We start from the raw sequence: 18354 nt of genomic DNA, 5'->3' as shown, positions 1-18354 counted from the left end.
CCTATTAAAATATTTCAGTGAGGAAATTGTGTTTCCAGACCAGAGTTTGTGTACATTCCCCTCAGTGTCCCTAGCTACCCAAATAAGGCAGTTTTTGTGTAAGACCTCTCAGACCCTGAGCTGACTGTGAAACTCCAGCAGTGTTTTCTGAAATAGCTTAAAACTCTGAGCTTGACACTGGCAGCAATCACACAGGGTGGTGCTGGAGCACTACCTGCCAGACTGCTGCAACACTGCCTTTGTACAGCAGCTGTGCCAGAAGTGCTTTGCCACTGCACACTTGGGCAGTGGGTTTTTAAAGAAGTCTTTGCTGGAGTAAAAATTCTTCTTGCCTCCTTCAAAATCAAGTCCTCAGGCCTCTGTTTTCTATCTAGAAGGCAGAGCTCAAGGTTATTTATTTATTTTTATTTTACTTTTCCCAGGGAAGTTTGTGCTTTGCAGTTTGGGAAATAGTCAGGAGTCCAGCAGCAGGATATTTAATGTGATATAAAAATGTTCCCTGTCCTAAACTCTACTGAAATCTACTGTTAGATATCCATCTGTGCTTTTTCAGCTCATTTTATACTTGTAAAGTGTAATATTGTGCTTCTTGTCCTAAGGATGTCCCTCATTCCAGATCCTTCCATTACCTTCATCCCTTTATCTTATTTCCCTTGTAATTGTGTCTGTGGATCTTACAGAAATCAGGACAGTTGATTTTAATTTCCCTGAGCCATGCTCTTGCTCTCCAGGTGTTTGTGGAGCAAGAAGCTGTGCAAAGGAGTGATGGTGTCCAAGTTGCACCAGGGAACAGTCCGTGCCTGAGAAAGATTGATTGGTCTAGGACAGGGAGTTGTCCTCATTCCCAACCTATTTTCATATCTTGTGGTCTCTGTCTTTATAATGGACAAGTCTTAATCCTTGCTGTCTTGATGATTGATTGAGTAATGAACTTTTATCCTATTTTCATGACGGGGTCATACACTTTTAAATTCTCATTCCATCTGCAGTTTGTCAGCTTTCAATATCTGGCGTTTACTTTAATTCTGTCGTGCCCTGGCAAACAGTGTACCAGGAGCAGCACTACGACTTTAAAAATGGATTAAACCTAGCATGGTAGCATGTGCCTGGTTTTGTGCTCCCATGGGTGTTTGGTTGATGTCACAACTGCTTTTTGAAAAGTCTCGATTTTACTAGTGTTAGCTGGGGTGTATGTACTTTGTGCAATGTATTGACAGGATATGTATTCTGTCTGTGTTATTTGATGAAACAACAAGTGAAATACTTACAATAACATAAAATTATTTCCTTTTTTGTTGTTGTTGTTGTTGTAATTGTTTTTGATCCAAAGGGAAGCCATAAGAAGAGGGCTTGAAATTCTTCAGTATGAAGTGCCTGGAGGAGACACATTCATGCATGAAGGATTTAAAAGGGTATACACTATAGAACTTCCTTTCTTTGATTTATACATATACATTTTGTTTTCCTTTCTGCTTCTGCATTTAATTGCTACGTTCTACACTTCATTGCAGGCAAATGAGCAGATTTACCATGAAACCTATGGAGGTAGGTGCTGTATATTTCTTGTTATGGATCTGCATGAGAAAGATAGGGATGATAGTTTTACGTGACCTGCAGTAAACTCATTTGAAGAAGTTCTGGAGAAAGGACTGGTGTTACACAATCATTGCATTCCATTTTGACTACAACCCTACTTTCAAATGTGTGATTCATGGTTTATTAAGACCAGAGGAGACCAGTATAATCCCAGATCTGACCCAGGGCTGAATACAGGCTGGAGCATTGTAGCCGGAATGGCCTGTACTGCACCCAGGGACAAGAACATGTACGTTTTCCTGCCCTGCTGTGTCCTGATGCACTCAGTTCTGTCTGCTTCGTGCTCCCAACTTCTCTTTCTCATTAGTGTAGGCACAAGTGTGATCAGCTGGAAGTTATATTATCATTGTGAATAATTTAGTATCAGATTCTCAATGTACTGTACATTTCTGCTCAATTTCATAGGGGAATATATTTATGCTTTTATCAGTGCCAAAGAGAAGGCCTAATTAGTTGAACTGAAGGTTTTGTCTGGTTTGTAGACTGGTCTTAAGTTGTTCTTGTTTGTGAGCTGATGGCTTCTTTGGGAAACCCAGAAAAAGGTCAGTGCCTTTTAATAAAATAGAGTGTGAGTGTGGAGTCTTCACCAGCAGCTCTGTTGTGTGGCTTCTCAGATGCTCCTACCTGACAAACTGAGGTTTTGATGAACCCAAGTGAAAATTATTTTACCTCCTCCCAAGAGATAGAGAGTAGTTAATTAGTTCTTAGCTAAGGTGATTAGTAAGGAAAAAGGAACAGATGAATTCTGGAATTATAAAAAAGTATTGTGAAAGAATCAAGAATTGAGAAGAAAGTGAAGTTCAGTTTATTTCTGTTCTTTTTCAACTTCCTCAGCACAAAAAAAAAAAGAGTAATACCGGAATTCAAGCTTTTTTCCCTTAAGTTGCAGGTCATTTTTTTTTTTAAGGTTTTGTATCTGTGTTGACATGACATGGGAAGGACTGCATGGCATAAGAAACCTGTCAGAAGTAATCAGTCTTTAGTTTCAGACGGTATGGAGAAAGACATTTGAAATCGTACCAGATTAGTTTGAAAAAATAACAAATACTTCTCTAAAAGTAATGTATGTGTAGATTATCATGTGTGACTATTGGAGCAGGATGGTTGGTTGAACCATAGTTTTTAAAAAACTGAGATTTTTTAAACAATTTGCATTTTTCTAGATAGTACTGTACTCTGTACCATGTTACTTATATAGCTATCCAAAAACCTGTGCAACCTTTTCACATAAGCTTATGTGGAACATGAACTTGCTTATCCCAAGACATGAAATTGTTCCAGTGGATCTGGTCTTTCATTTTTCAGGCTCAAAATTCCTATGACCTTCACTGTTAATTCTTGTTGCATGAAAAGCATAGGACTGAACCCCTTGTGGAAGTACCTTTCTGTGCTGTGTTCAGTAGGGATTCTCCTTGAAAACCTGGTGGAGGTGAAGGTAGAGTGTCAGGATTACTCCTCTTGCAGAGGCCTTGCAGTGGCAATCTCTGGGTGTTGTCCATGTAGAGAAGTGTTTGTCAAGAGTAAAAGAAAGACATGTTTCTAAGAATCTGTTGTGCCATTTTTCCACATGAAGGGTGTAGGTGTAACTTTGGCCAAATGCTACGTGGGACAGAGAAATTTCTGCAAGGGCCTTGTTGGAGCAGCATTGCTCCTTCAAGCGCTGCTTGTCTGTGTTGAAGGTGCATAGTTTTTTGCCTGCTGTATGCTGTCATACATCTGACCTTCAGCTGGGGTAGATCAGTGCATTTCCAGCAAAGTCCGCACAAATCAGGCTGAGATTCTGGCCTGTGGTTTTGTGTTTTTGTCAGCAAAAAGGCATGTGTCACTTCAAACTTATTTTCTCTGTCAAATCTTGTGTCATCCATATGCAATCTGTTAACTATTGTCCATGCAGGAGTTCGGACTGCTAGTGTGATTATTGCTCTGACGGATGGAGAACTGCAAGATGTTCAGTTCTATTATGCAGAACAGGAAGTAAGTCACCTTTGTGTTTTCCCAGACTAGCTCAAGTCAAAACTGTAGGTGTTTACTGTTGGCTCCACTGCTCATATGGTTTTGCACTTCATGGCAATCTTTTTGTTTAGGCCAACAGAGCCAGAAGCTTTGGAGCTATTGTTTATTGTGTTGGAGTGAAAGATTTCAATGAAACTCAGGTAATTTTACTTGCTTGCATTTATTTTGTTATTCTTTTATACTTGTAGAGAAATAACAGCATTAGTTGAAGGCATTTATTTAATTACTTGAGGCATAAATCATTTCATGTCAGTATGATGTCTTTCAGCAAGTATGAAGGGGCCCAGTTGTATTCACTGTAATTTTATTTTCCTCATGATTTATGATTGTCTTTCTTTGCAGCTGTCAACAATAGCTGACAGCATCGATCATGTTTTTCCAGTTACGGGAGGCTTTTATGCCCTACGAGGAACCATTGATTCAGTAAGCTAGCTATTCTGAAACCTAAAAAAGGGGACCCTTTCCTGTGTTAATAAAGCATAGATTAAAAATGATCACCAAAAATGCCTTTATCTTAAATCTTCCAGATTCTCAAGAAATCTTGCATTGAGATCCTAGCAGCTGAGCCATCCAGTGTTTGTGCAGGAGGTAAGCTTTCACAGGATTGGGGTGGTAAGGCAAGCAAATGACAGTGATCAAATGTTAGTAACAACCTAATGTGGTGTCAGAGCTGAAGCCCCTGGATGTGTTGGAAAGCGTCTCCTAGGGCTGTGACTGAAGCCATGCGTGTCCCCTCTGAGTTTGGGAAGAAGCTGGTGGTGATACACTTGTATTCTCCAAACGCAAGCTTGGAGAAATGACTGAGAGAGCACTGGGGCATCTGCAGATGCAGATCTTCAAAATACCTAACAGAAAAAGGACACAAAAATGGCATAAAACTGGGCTACCAGGGGCTACTTTAGTGTCTAATGCGTTGTATCACGAATTTCTGGAATGACTGAGTTCATTGAATCTACCAGGGCTTGACAGCAGTTAGAACATGACTTTGCAGAACATTCGCACACACTTCAGGTTTATTGAACTAGATGGTAATTAACTGCAAAGGACAAGATACCTGACATGTTTTCCAAAGCATAAGTGGTTGACTTAGTTGCAATGAAAGAACAACTAGTGTACAAGCAAATGTGAAGAATCCCCACAGGAGCTGCTGGTAACTTCACGCCTTTCCTGTTTAGGATATTTAACTTGCATTTGTTCTTGTTTATGTTAACAATCTTCTACATTTTTCCTACTTAAGATATTGCAGCAGAGTGAGAGTGACAGCATAAGCTTGCTGGAAGGCGTAGTTTATAGCATGGTTATGTAGATCTCTTACTGTCTTCTGTTCACTTCCTTATGCACTGAGGAAATGATGGCATATAAATGCAGGATGCCTGAAAGCCAACCTTGAAAACGTGGATCAAAATGGGAGATTCAGGAAAAATCTATTAAATGGCACAAAGAAGAGAAATTATTCACTCTTCATTTCTGCATGTTAATCACAGCATGGCTGTGCCCTGAGTATTTAAATTTAGAATGAAATATCTTTTCCGCTATTTCTAAGTAGGTAATTGTGAGCTAGATGTTTGTCATAATATTACCTTTGGAAGATTTCAAAAAGAAAATACTTTGCTGTTAAGAATTTCCTTTGCAGGCTTTATCAAAAAACATAAAAGCTTTGATTTTGGCATTTTTTTTTATTTCATAGCAATAAACTGTTTTTATTTCTTGTATGCCAGGAAATTCTTGGATAATAAATTATTGCAAGTTTTCTTGCTTATTAAACATTGTTTTTAGCTAAATAGACATGGGAGTTCCAGTATGGATTTGGCACAATGTAAGAATATTGCAGGATGACATCTGAAAAGATCTTTTCAAATAGAAAACTTGAAAATATTTTTCGTAAGAACTTCAGAGAACATGTTTTCAGGAGAAGATTTGACTTCTTGGAGGGAGGCATGTTTCAGCAAAACGAGCAAAGTTGTTTTGAGAAAGCAATCAGCTCAGTTTGTATGTATGCTGAACATGCTTAAATTTTGGAGCTTATTCTGTCTGCTGACAGAGCCATCCAGCGAAGGTGAAGTGTGTTGCTGAATCACTAGGGCATGAAGATGCTCACATGTGTGATTGTTTGCTTATAGCAGCAGGGAGCTCAAAAGGAGGAGAGAGTCACAAGCGCAGCTCGATGTGGTACAGGCCATCAGCGTGGGTGAAATTGTCTTTGACACCAAGAACTGAGCACATAATAGTTTTTTCCTGTGAGCCAATTCCTGCAAGCCTTACCTGGAATGAACTTGAAAGAGTTTTAGAGCACAAGGCTAAACTCCAGCTTGGCTTTATCATCTTGAGTAATCCTATTTTCTTCAGCAGAGCCAGAGGCTCCTCTTCATAGCTATTTGTTTATACCACTGTCTGCTGGAGGGGATCTCCTTGGATTGAACAATTATTTTTTTTTTTCTTTTCCACAATAGAATGGATCCAGATCTTGAAGCCAGATAATAGCTCTTTCTGTAGTGTGACTTTTTAAAATTCTAACTCGGACTTAAGCACAGGAAAGTTCTGGGGCATCTGAAGTGGTATCAGAATTTTAATACATTTTAAATTTTGGTAATAACATGGTAGAATTTACTGGTAATTTATACATAAGAAGGAAGGTCACATGGCTCTTAAATATGACAATATATATACTGTATCTTCGGATTTTGATGAAATTTAGAACATAATTTCTAGAAATTTAAGATTGGTCTTGTCTTTTTTTTTTCTAGTTAGGAATTTTATAACTTTTTTTAAATTGCAATTTGAATCCCATGTTTCAGAATTTTGATTAAAAAAAAACAACTTGATTTTTCAGAAGTGTCATACACTGTGACACTCCAGAAAAGCAGCTTGCTTGTTTATAGCCTCAAAACGTAGAGCTAGCCTTGCATTTTTTATGCAGCTTATCTGAGTAAGGAGATGAAAACTAGTTGGGATTTTATCCAGTGTTATTACTGATTTCTAGAATCTGGTAAGAGAGTAGTAGGGCTTGGGGTTGCTTACTAGAAGCCATTCTCAATCAGGGATTAGAGCAGACTGACCCACTCCTCACAACTATCCTTGCAACTCATAATTACCACTGTGCTAGTGATTACTGGGGCTCTCAGCTTCAGTTTTTATTTGTTAGAGCTTTAGTAAATTGCTGATTGAATGATTTCCATGTGGTTGCAGCTGAATTATGACAACTGCTATTGGGGTTCTGACTCACTGTGACAAAGCTATCCAGCAAGTCTGTTTACAAATTGATCTAGTCACGTTATGACAGCTATCTGATGCTTAATGCTTTTTGACCCTGCACATTTGTCATCCTCACTGTGGAGAAATGTAGTTTGGTCCTTTCTGTTCCCTCTGATTTAAAGTGACCAAGACGTGCAGCCTGTAAACAGGCTATCAGTGCAGCAGCAGAGGTGCCTCCTATTCTGTTTGACAGCATCATTGCTTTGATTATGCTTACGGTATGAGGATGTGATTGAAAGGTTTTGTTGGATGTGGCATCCTACTGGCCACATCAACTCCCAGGTGTGGATGCAAGCCGTCAGCTTCTCATCAGAGTCACAGAAGCGGAGCCGACAGCGCAGTCAGCGCACACCAGCTCCAACCCACCATCTCGCTGCCAGCGCTGCCCGGTTATTTCAGTGCTGACCTTTTTCCCTTCGCTGTCTTGTCAAAAGCTGCAATCTGTGAGCTGATGGTAACTAAGGAAGAAAAGGACGCAGCCAGAGCCAGGGCGCAAAATTAAATGGAATTAGCCATTTCAACAGACCATCACCCAGAACATGCTAATGTTTGAGAGCGTTCGAAGGGGCAGACTTCTCAGTGGCAACCAGCAAATCCTCAACCAGCTGCCCACATTTCCTCATGAGTCTGGGATTAAAACTCGATTGTCAGCTTGTGTTGGTGAGCAGGTTATTCTGAAGGCAGCTCTCGCGAGTGACTGTACAGAGTGGCAGTGATGGGGAAAAGAAGGGCAGGAGGGTTAACCTGCTCTGACAACAGCAGGCCTCTAGATGTAGGTTTTACCTTTTGATGTTTTGTATTGAAAGACTCAGTTACACCTTCGTGGTTGCTGGCTTTCAAGGATTGGGGATGGAGGGGAAAATCTAACTGCAACTTTATCTCAGCAAGCTGCTTTCCTACAAAATTGAGAAACAACAATAAATGTTCTTAGCTGTGAATTTGTGTCACTAGGTGGGCTGGCTACAAACTGCATCAGAGTGAAAGTATGGATTCAGACAGAAGACTGCTGTCATCATGTACTTCAAACCACCCTAGATGGAAATGCTGCATTTGAGCCATTTTTCATAACTCTTCTATACTTCTCCTTACAGAACCTTTTCAAGTTGTGGTAAGAGGCAATGGTTTTTATCATGCAAGAAATATTGATCAGGTACTCTGCAGCTTCAAGCTCAATGACAGCCTTACTATCAGTAAGTATGCAGGGGGAGGGATTCCACTTCTCCCGTGGCTGTGTCACCACACGGGATGCAGCCCACCTCCCACCCCCATCAGAGAGCCATGCAATGGCTATGGAGGGAGATGAGTGGGGACCTGCATCTGGCAGGAGCTTGAAACTTGTCCTTGTTCAACCTTACAACCTTTGGGTACTGTGCTGTGAGGCTTTATGCAGGAGATGCTGCTTGTATGTTGAATATCAGCATTGCAGTAATGATTCACTTGGGCAGTGCATACAACCAGTGAGAGCTGGGTATCAAGTTTTAATAAGGAGAAGTAAAACTGCTTCCTCTTTTCTGGTTTGCCCCCGGTAAAAATAAGTAATGTTATCTTGATTCCCTGATTGAATGTTCAAGCTGTTTTTTCACTGATTTGGAAGATGCTTACCATAAAGCTGGACCCTTCAGCCCTGCTCTGCTCCGCTCTGGCACAGGTTGCTGGTCTCATCACAGAGAATGTTCAAGGTGGAAAATCCCTGCAATTGCCGCACTCAGTGGGGTTTCTGGTTAGCTGTCTCAGCAACCAGGCAAAGGACTGAATGGACAAAAAAGATCAAGTGTTGGGTTTCTCAGCAGTCCTCTCCTGTTTCCTGAGAAGAAGGGTGTCTGGTGAGGTGGAACTTGGAATGGAGGGGGAGCTTTGCTCCTTCTGTATGTGTTGCCCTTGTTGCTTGAACACAGTAGAGGCTTTCATTCTCTACCACAGCCAGACTGGTGCCTTCCCTAGCAGTGAATTCACTTACAAGAGGGTGCTATGAATTGCTCCTTCATTAGTTGCTAGACATAGTTGCTTCCATGAAGACTGTGTTAAATAAACTGTGGTGGTCTCATTCCCATCAGGCTTACAAATGTTCTTTGCTGGGGATTTGTTTCTTGTGGTTGACCAGGTAGCTGGACTCCTGGCTTTTTCTGCCTTGCCCCTAATCCATTGGCACCTTGACTGAATTTCACACTGCAGGTGCTAAGGCTGACCTGGAAATAAAGAGGAGGAAAAATGGCCTTAATTCCAAATCTCCTCCATGGCTTTTTCCTTAGATTATCTGGTATCATGAGACATTGGTCTATGCTGGCTGTGCTTTCCTCTTCCCCTACCCAGCCCCCCTTTAGGCTGGCCCTAAAACATGTCACTGCAACATCTAAGCTTCAACAGAGATGAGGCCACAGAAATGAGCTATATCTTCAGGTGTGATGGAGTGGGTGAAGCAGGAAAGAACAGCCCTTGTATCTGTTGTTGCTTGAGTTATTTTTTTTTCTAGATACGAATAGTAATCAAGCCTCTAAAGTTATAAATAAGCTGGCAGCTTTTATCAGTCTCAAGCTCACTTGGGGTTAACTGGTTGCCTGGACAGACTCCTCAGTGTCTTTCTTTGTCCTTAGTGCATTGTAGGGCCATTTGGAGTGAAGCCACAGTAGCAACTTGTCTGCTTTCATGCTTCAGTCATTCACTTTTAGGGCAGTTCAGTTTATCTACAATTCTGATCCCTTAAGTAATCAGAGAGGTTGGAGTATTCAGTGCAAATAGATTTTGGATGCAGTTTTCAGATAGACAAGATGTGTATTGCTCAAAGGTAGCTTCAAAATGGCTGGCCACTGCTGTCAGGAACAGAGATGCTCCATTTCCTAGCTGTAGTATCTCTAGGTTGATAACATCATATTAGCATCACCAAGAATGGTCATCCCAGTGCTTGGCTTTATGATCAGTACTACTGAGGAGTATTATTTTTTGCCCTTACACTGAAGTCCCCTGTGGCTCCTATCAGTATCAACACTTCTTCAGGGAATGACCTCCATGGAATAATTTATTTTTAAAATCTCTGACGGTACGTTAATTCCTTTTCAGATGAAAAGCCAACCCTTGTTCACGATACTTATCTGCTTTGTCCTGCCCCAGTGATTGAAGATGCTGGACAGTAAGTATCGCATTTCCAGTATATGAGGAGAGAGGGATAAGGATGTCACTATCATAGAATCGTAGAATGACCTGGGTTGAGGAAGGACCTCAAAAGATCATCTAGTTTCAACCCCCCTGCTGTGTGCAGGGCCACCAACCATTCGACCAGGCTGCCCAGAGCCACATCTAGCCTTGCCTTGAATGCCTCCTGTGACGGGGCATCCACAACCTCTCTGGGCAACCTGTGTCAGTACAAAAAAAAAACAACAACAAAAAGCCCCCCACGTCAGCTGTGCTACAGTCTTGGTGTCACTGGACCAACATCATGCATGCTATACCCAGAGGCACCGATGATTATAGTGACACGACATGCACGTGTCAGGCCTCACTCTGCTTCAGTGGATGCTGATGGGTGTTAGGATCCTGCCCAGGATGCTGCAATCCAAACAGTAGCAGGTGTTTCTGCACCACAGCTCCAGAACTTGAGGGCTCTGCCTGAGAGGAGCTGTCTGATAAGACTTCATGGTAGCCACCCCACACAAACCCAATATAGCTGAAAGGTTGTCAGCTGTGAGATGACTTGGAGAAAAGTAGAGTTAATGAGAAGAGTGGGGAGAAAGGATTTTTGAGTATGCCTATGTCATTTCTCCTCAGCTATGTTTCTATTCTCTTTTTTCCAGGCCAAAAGTTAATCAAACTCTAAGCAAACTTTTCATTTTGGTAGAAAACTGATGCTTGATTTGAATTCCTTTGCTACTGTTGCTTCTTGTGTTTTGACTCTACTCTGCTTTGAATAGCATTTTCAGCTGTCTTACAGACTCCAGGAAGATGTGGCACAAGATTGTAGCTTCCTCCTTGATGATCTAGATCCTTAAATACTGTACAGAGATTGAGGGGAAAGCCTCCCTCCCCTTCCCTACCTGTGAGTGGGTGGGAGCATTTTCTTCTTTTTCTTCAGACCTTTTCCTCTGATGCTGGGGAATGACTAAGGGTGGATTTTGCTTTAATTTCACTGTCATTTAAGTATTTTTCCTTTGACCTCATACAAGACTCTGACTTGACTTGGATACATTTGTTTTTAAACAAAACTAGTCTGGCTCATTAAGCTGCAGAAACAGTTTAAAACAAAAGCAAAGGATTCTTGTGTTGTCTAGGATAGTATTGCAAATTTCTGAGCTTTCATTTTAGCTCTGTCCTAGTGCCCTTTTCTCCAGGTGAGATGAAGGTTTTATAATAAAGAGCATATGTCCCAACTCAATTAAGCCAATGTAAAAGGGATGACTCCTGGGCAAGCAGAGAGAGAGCAATAGGTAAGCATGTGCAGCCACAGAATGCCTTGACTCAGCAGGGAATGTTACCCATGCATGTTCATGAGCCAACGGCTAAAACACAGCCAGAATAAATGGAACAATGGGTATAGAGACGACACTAAAAATAAGTGTATCTGTTTGTGCTTTAGGGTGGTTTTCCTACAAGTCAGCATGAACAATGGGCTAACGTTCATCTCCAGCTCTGTCAGCATCACCAGCACACATTGTGTAAGTAATTGCAATGGGGCTTGACAGAGAAACCATGAGATGTTGGGAAGCGGCGGTGGCTCTTCAGGCAAGCCTCCTTGACTGAGCACAAGTTCCCTGCAGCTGCAGCATCACAGTTGTTGACTGGATCCTAGCAATTCTTCGAAAAATCACCAGGATAGTTAAGATTAAACCATTACTAATGGTGGCTAGATCATGGTAGATTTACAAATCGAACAGTTGCAATTAAAACACTCCCTGCCCATTCCTATTCCAGAAAAAAAAAATCCTTACAGGTAGGATCTACCCAGAAGAGAACCCAGAAAACAGGGGACAGTGAGCATCAGGAAGCAATACTCCATTGAGTGCTGGATCTGGAGTGAAATGTGCAGCTGCCAGGACTTGTGTCTAAAAGGGCTGCAGCATAGAACTTCCTTTAACTTTCAAGGGATATTCTCTGATTGGCGCTTACTACCTTTCTTCTTAGACCTTCACAGTTTACCTCTAATTCAGGCATTTTTACACTTGTAATGACAAGTGATGATTGCTTTTCTCTTGGTGTCATGTGGAATGTCATAGGGAACACACAAAAAGAGATAACAGCCTCTCATTCTGGAGTAAGCTTCCTGGTACCAGGCTGCTGCCCAGCCAAGTGAGGATGTGCTGCTGTGGGATAGCAGTGGCTGGGATTCATTCCTTCTGGCTGATGTCAGGCAGACCACTTATCCCCAGGGTAAGGGACCTAAGTGATCTTTTAGAAAAACTGATTTTATAAGTAAAAAATAAAATAAAAATGATACCAGTAGCTGGTGCAAGCTAACAAAAGTTTGGTTTAGCTGAAGATTTGTTTTTTGTGGTCTAAAAAAATTGCTGAAAGTACCTGATACCAAGCATTTGATATTGAATTTGAGCTTTATTGTTACTAGTGTCAGAAGGACTTTTATAGCCTACGCCAAATGCTGTCAAATTGGCTTGTAATCATCATTGGCCTTTCTGACAGCTGCAGAGCAGAAGGGCAGGAATCAAGACAAACGGTGACTGGAGCTTACAGATTTGACTTTCTGATGTTTTCAGCAATGCAGTTGAGAAATTCTGCACAGAAATTTGTTTTTCTGGAACAGCCCAGGGTTGTGGATGCAGAGTTCAGCAGAGATGATTTTGCTGCTTCACCTTTTTTATTTTATTTTCCAAAATTTCCTCCAAATTTTCCACAATGAAGGCTTACATTTCTGTATATTCTACCCTCTTTTGAGTTCACAGTGAAATGCAAGTATTAACTGATGCATTTAGACCCATATGTAATTTATTTCTGGTGGAGGCTGAAGTCAGCCCTAGCTAGTATCCCCAGAGGGTGGATGAAGGTTCTCAAGAACCTTAGGATAATGAGGGGACTCCAGTTTCCAGTCCTGTCAATCTGACGACTTTTGCCCAGCTCCCACAGATGAAACATGAAAGACTCCCAGTTCTCATCTGGTGCAAAAAAAAAAAAAAAAAGACCATCTCACTCCAGTTGCATCCCGTAAGTGGGAAGGCTGGTGCTTCACTTTCCAGCTTTGTTCTAATCTCACTTATTTCACTCTTATTGTTTTAGAGACTCCCTCCATTTCCTTTCCTCTTCTGCTCCCCTCTCTGTGAGCGGCAGCCAGCTGGCCTGCTCAGCCCTCCTCCCCAGCTGGCGTTTCTGTCCTTTCTGTACAGTAAGTATCTTCTCTTGACTCTACTCCCAAAGCCTCTGTGTGATCCCTGTGCTCGTTTCTGTTCAGCTGCATGAAGTCTGCTATTTCCTTTTCGAAGTCCAGCTTCACTATGACGCTTTGTGTGTGTGATTACTGAAAGAGGACTCTCTAGCTTCTTGCTGCCAGCAGCTCCTGAGCTGCTGCTGGCAAATGTCTCAGTGATTTATATGAGCACTTAGCATGGGAAAAGCAGTGCCTGGGAACAGGACAAGGAGGCAATGTGCATTTGGAGTAACAGTAGCTGTAATATGTGCATATCTGTGGCTCATGCACTGCATTGGAGCTGCGCTTGGATTTGCTTTTAAGGAGTGCATAAAATCTTCTTCAAATTTGATTTTTTTAATCATTCTATATGGGGCGATAGGCAGGACAGAGGGGATGGCAGCACTGAGCTGCAGCAGGACTTGTCTGTGTGCCTAGCACTCCACCTTGGCCTTAAGCTGCCTGCCAGAAGGAAAGGGGGAGCTGCGTAATGTAGCAATATGTTGCATCAGTGACAAGAAGTGACAGAGTGGTGAAAAAATGGTGATGCTACAGAGTTAATGGGATCCCAGGCTAAGTACCTTGGTATGGTGTAGGAGCCATGGAAAAGTTAGTCATGTCTTGAACATGCCAGTCCTGACAGGTCTAGGATTTGGCCTGAGGGAGATCTGGGTACCACTAAACATCCCATCCAGATTTTGCAAAGCTCTTACCAGATGGTGCTTTCTTTGTTACCATCAGCCTCTTTGCTGTCTGGGGAGGAAACAAACCCACTGGGAACAGTGAAGGGGCTAAGAATGAGATTTTGTTATCTTGTCATGGGAACTCGACAAGCAGTTTTCATATTTAACAACGTTGAATTGTATAGACCTTATCTTACCTATATTTACCTTGGAACTTACTTCCCTCCCGTTTATCCTCCCGTCTATCTTGATTTGAAAATGCCTTACAGCTTTCTCTTCTAGCCAGCTCCTATTTCCTCAGCCTGACTCACAGACCTTTCTTCAATTTCTTTTTTTCCTCTTCCCATTCCCAGGCTGTCCTCCAGCTGTTGTGGTTTTTTTGCTACCAGATTTTTTCTGTTCTCTGATACTCCTGTTGTTGGTGAATTAAACCTCTTAAACGCAGGGAACTTACCATTGAGGAGGTTTTCCACAAATCTGGAGCACAAGAACTAATTTTAACACCATCCCAGAGTCCACTGCAGTCCAAGGGAACTGTGTGTCCTGCCATGCCATCTGCATCAGATGTTGGATTTTCAAAAGCCACTTGCTTTGCATGTTCTGCAGGGGCCAAGCAGCACATTGAAGACCTTCTTTCCTGTAGTCATAAAAAAAATACTCAGCCAGCAGATCTTCTGATGTTGTCATGAATGCACGAGTGCACAGTCCCTCAAAATTTATGCAGGAAAATCAGATCTCTGACTCTCCTTGGTTGTCTGACTGCTTTGGGGAGCCAATTTCAAGTATTAATGCTGTTTTTAATGAAAAAAATTGACCACTGTTTTGATTGTATATCTTACATGGCCCCACACTCCCACCTGCAGGGTAGGTAGAATCAGGAATGGTTAAACCAAACCAACCCCAAGAGGTTTACCAAGAACCAGCAGTGTTCAGTACTAGTTTATGTGATCATTCAAGCTGAAGTTGTGTGCAGATCAAGTCAAGATGCAACAGAGGCAGGCTCAGGAGCTGATGAGGCTGAGCTAATCGTAAGTTGTAAGATGTTGATATGCTTACAGTTACCTCTATGCTTTTAGCTGCAACATTCCCATTCTTTGAGTATTAGCATTGATATGTTATGCATCTCTACTGATGGAATATTATTCTGTGCCATTAAATCTGGTCATGTATTGAAATATCCTTTCGACAGTATTAACGGAGCCCTCAGGACAGGTTTGGGGATAGTTTACAATTTTAGCACCCTTGAATCTAGAGAGCTATAAGTATAGCATGAATTACACATATTCATACCACAAACAGGAGGTACGTCCCTGAACTGTAATTCCAGGTGCAGATTCGTCACACTAAATATTGATAATAATGATAATAGTAATGGGCTGCACCACTTAAGTGAGGCCTTGTAAAGAGGAAAAGGAGTCCAGACTAATTGTGTAACTTTTAGAGGTAGGTCTCCTACCTCATTTGTGGCGTATGCAGATAACTCAAAGGTGACAATCTTGTTTGCAGCTGACTGGAACCATCCTTTTCATCGCTCTCCTGATTCTCTTTTTGCTGCTGGCTCTGGCTCTTCTTTGGTGGTTCTGGCCCCTTTGCTGTACAGTGGTAAGTATAGATTTATTTACTTTTTTTTTTTTAACTTGATATCAAGTTCTACTTCTGACTCACTTCTTACTAAAACGATAGTGATTATTTGGACTTTGTTTCTTCATATAGTAATGAGCCAAATGGCTCAACTAGACAGTGTTATCGATCCTATAATACATTCCATTTTGCAGCACAGGCAAAAGACCTAAATCTTACCTGGAATCAGAAACTTTAGTCAAACTTCACAGAGTGAAATGATGACTAGACACCTTGAAAGTTACATTAATAAATTTATCTGCAAACTTTTTAGAGCATCTATAAAATAGTTTTGCTGAAAAATAAGTTGTTAAACATGCAAGTCATAGTGAATGCATGTGGAGCTGAAAGTTCTGGGCATTTCACAGGGTCCAGTAAGGACCAGGCAGGGCTGGAGACCTACATGTGATGGTCCTGGTGCTGCAACACAGATATTGCTATCAGTGTGAGTAATGACAGTCTGCTGTTTATGTGCTGTGTGACTGAATGTGGGGAACTAGATCCAGGCAACCTATCTATGATAAGCAAAAAGTACAGAGGGCATAGCCCTGATGTGGAAGAAACCCTGCCATTAACTCAGATTCCTCCCATCACTTATATATTCCAGGTGATCAAGGAGCCACCTCCACCACCACCTCCAGAGCCTGTAAGTATGCTATTTCTGATCTGTTGCATTGTCTGCAGCCACTGTAGTGCAGTGTGCTGCCCAGGAATGTCACCTCTGTAGGTGTCTTAATGGCACCTTGAAGGCTGAGAGAGGAAGTCACTTGGGTCAGGGCAGTTATTTCTGCCTTCTGGCTTCTTTATATATATATATATACAGCAAGGTTATTTCCATCCACAGAGAAAATAGATGCCTAAATCGGGAGTCTACAAACACACAGTTCCTACAGCATTTTGTTCCTTTTTCTGTGCATCACGTATCTGTGAAGGAAAATCTTCACTTCTCCAGCAGCAAACCAGTTGTGCTGAAAGCTGCCCCTCCTCCAGCTGTTCCCAGCAGGAGTTTAGCTCCCTATTGGGAGTACAGAACAAAGTCAGGCAGCTGACAGAAAAGACAGTGAAGGCTGCATTCCTGTGGCTTTGGTACAGGAGAGGGAGCAGGAGGCGGGCTCTGGCCGTGGTTCTGCTGCAGCCTGACCCTTGGCAGGATGCTTGGCCCTTCTGTATTTAGGTTGTGAGCTGCTGGAGGAGGGGTCGTACTTAACTCTTTGAGACAGTAATCCCCGGCGCCCTGATCTCAGCACTGGTTTCACTCTATTATTTTGATAGAAATAATAGCAATAAATACAAGTATCTCCAGGATGAATTCACAGCTGCCTTTATTCCTTTCCTAGGTACAGGCAGCTAAAGGGTGGGAAAATACTTACCTAACCCACAAGAGAAGCTTACAGTTTGCTGCTAACTTGCTGTAGCTTGGCATGAGTATCAGGAGGCAACCACAGCCACAGTTTTGAGGTTACCAGAGGCCACCATTGCTGTCTCTGTGATTCTATTGCTTGCCCTGAGCAGCATTGTGACAGCTTAACTTGAGAATACGCACCAAAATTATGCTGTGTTGGGGGTGTTTAGTGTTGTTGTGAGGCCTGCAATCACAGCTATGATGCTGTGGGATTTGAGGGAGATTTCAGAGAGCACTTCACCCTTGCAGTAGAATTCTCAGATGCTTTGGGATTGTCATGGTCAGCAGATATGTTAGGCCAGCGCACATTCTCTTTGAACTTCCTGAAGTACCGTGAAATACAGATGTTGCTCATCTGCCTACTTGGCCCCAAGCCTGCCCACCATGGACCATTGTTTCAGAATGTATAACATTAGCCTCACTATGTATGGCATTCTGCCCTTTAGTATGCTCTGGCACAAATGCTATTAAACTGAATACAAGTATCTAAATCTTGTTCAAAACCACAGGAATTTTATTTCTAACACTTCTCAAAATGTGCACGGTGGTTTTTAGTGTTGCTTTGCTATGTAAGTTTGGTATAGGTGCTATTTAGTATGAATTCTTTATCAACTTCTAAAGTACAAGCCATCATTAACTGCCCTGCCACTATGAAGTTTGCCAGTAATGAGGGTTGTTAGGTCCAAAGAATTTAAATCTGTTAGATCCCGTGGAAGAGGCAGGGTTTTTTTTTTATATATATAATATTCAAGTCTACATGAAGTGAAACACAAATGAATTTAAACTGCTGATCTAGTTCGCTGGGTGCTGTCTTAGATGTGGCACAAAATGAGATTGTATATTGTACTTTCCCAAAATATCAACAGGACAATCACACAATGACTTCTTTGTGTATTTCTATGAGTTAGAAGTTGAAAAATCCCATAGAAGCAATGGAAATATCAACTCTAGTCTTGCCTGGCCACACTAAAGAATTTGTTGGAGGAACTGACCCATGAACCGTAGCTGAGAGTTCATATGTCACTGAATAAATGGTGGAAGTAACTCTCTCTAAGGCATAACCTAGGAGTTAAATAAGAATAAACAAAAATTAAGACAAGATTTTTAAAAGATCTTATTGGCTTTTGGACTCTCAACTTCATATTCATAGAGACATATAAGGGCCTTTTTAATAAAATGTCTTTCAGCAACCTGGTAACGAATTGTGTCCTCTACTATTTATGTTTCACTTGATTTCTTTTTGTTTTGATATTTTTTTCTTTTATTAAAGTGAATTCCAAAAAGAATTTCTATAAACTGTACTTACGGTGTGACTTTCAGCTGTCTTGACTCAGTGTAATGACAGAGTCTGAGAAGTCCCAGTGACTTCTCCCAGCTCAGGATGATAGAATTGGGAAAGTGTTCCCAGGGTTGTTGAACCAGAAACATTTGCCAGCTTTTAGTTATGC

The 18354-nt window shown here is 41.6% G+C and overlaps 1 protein-coding gene across 1 annotated transcript in view; it reads left to right on the top strand.

Moving 5' to 3' along the window:
- Positions 1-18354, top strand: part of ANTXRL (ANTXR like) — a 47163-nt gene that overhangs the window by 11437 nt on the left and 17372 nt on the right. Inside the window, exons 4-14 of the mRNA XM_065746209.1 lie at positions 1331-1412; positions 1512-1545; positions 3491-3570; positions 3681-3749; positions 3952-4032; positions 4137-4197; positions 7953-8051; positions 9916-9985; positions 11426-11504; positions 15391-15486; positions 16112-16150. Coding sequence (XP_065602281.1) covers positions 1331-1412; positions 1512-1545; positions 3491-3570; positions 3681-3749; positions 3952-4032; positions 4137-4197; positions 7953-8051; positions 9916-9985; positions 11426-11504; positions 15391-15486; positions 16112-16150 — 790 coding nt within the window. The remainder of the gene's footprint in view (positions 1-1330; positions 1413-1511; positions 1546-3490; positions 3571-3680; positions 3750-3951; positions 4033-4136; positions 4198-7952; positions 8052-9915; positions 9986-11425; positions 11505-15390; positions 15487-16111; positions 16151-18354) is intronic.

This window comes from Cyrtonyx montezumae, unplaced genomic scaffold (assembly GCF_038088225.1).
Source record: "Cyrtonyx montezumae isolate F1298 unplaced genomic scaffold, pur_monq_1.0 scaffold_4, whole genome shotgun sequence".
Lineage (NCBI taxonomy): Eukaryota > Metazoa > Chordata > Aves > Galliformes > Odontophoridae > Cyrtonyx > Cyrtonyx montezumae.
This window is presented reverse-complemented; position numbering and strand designations above follow the sequence as displayed.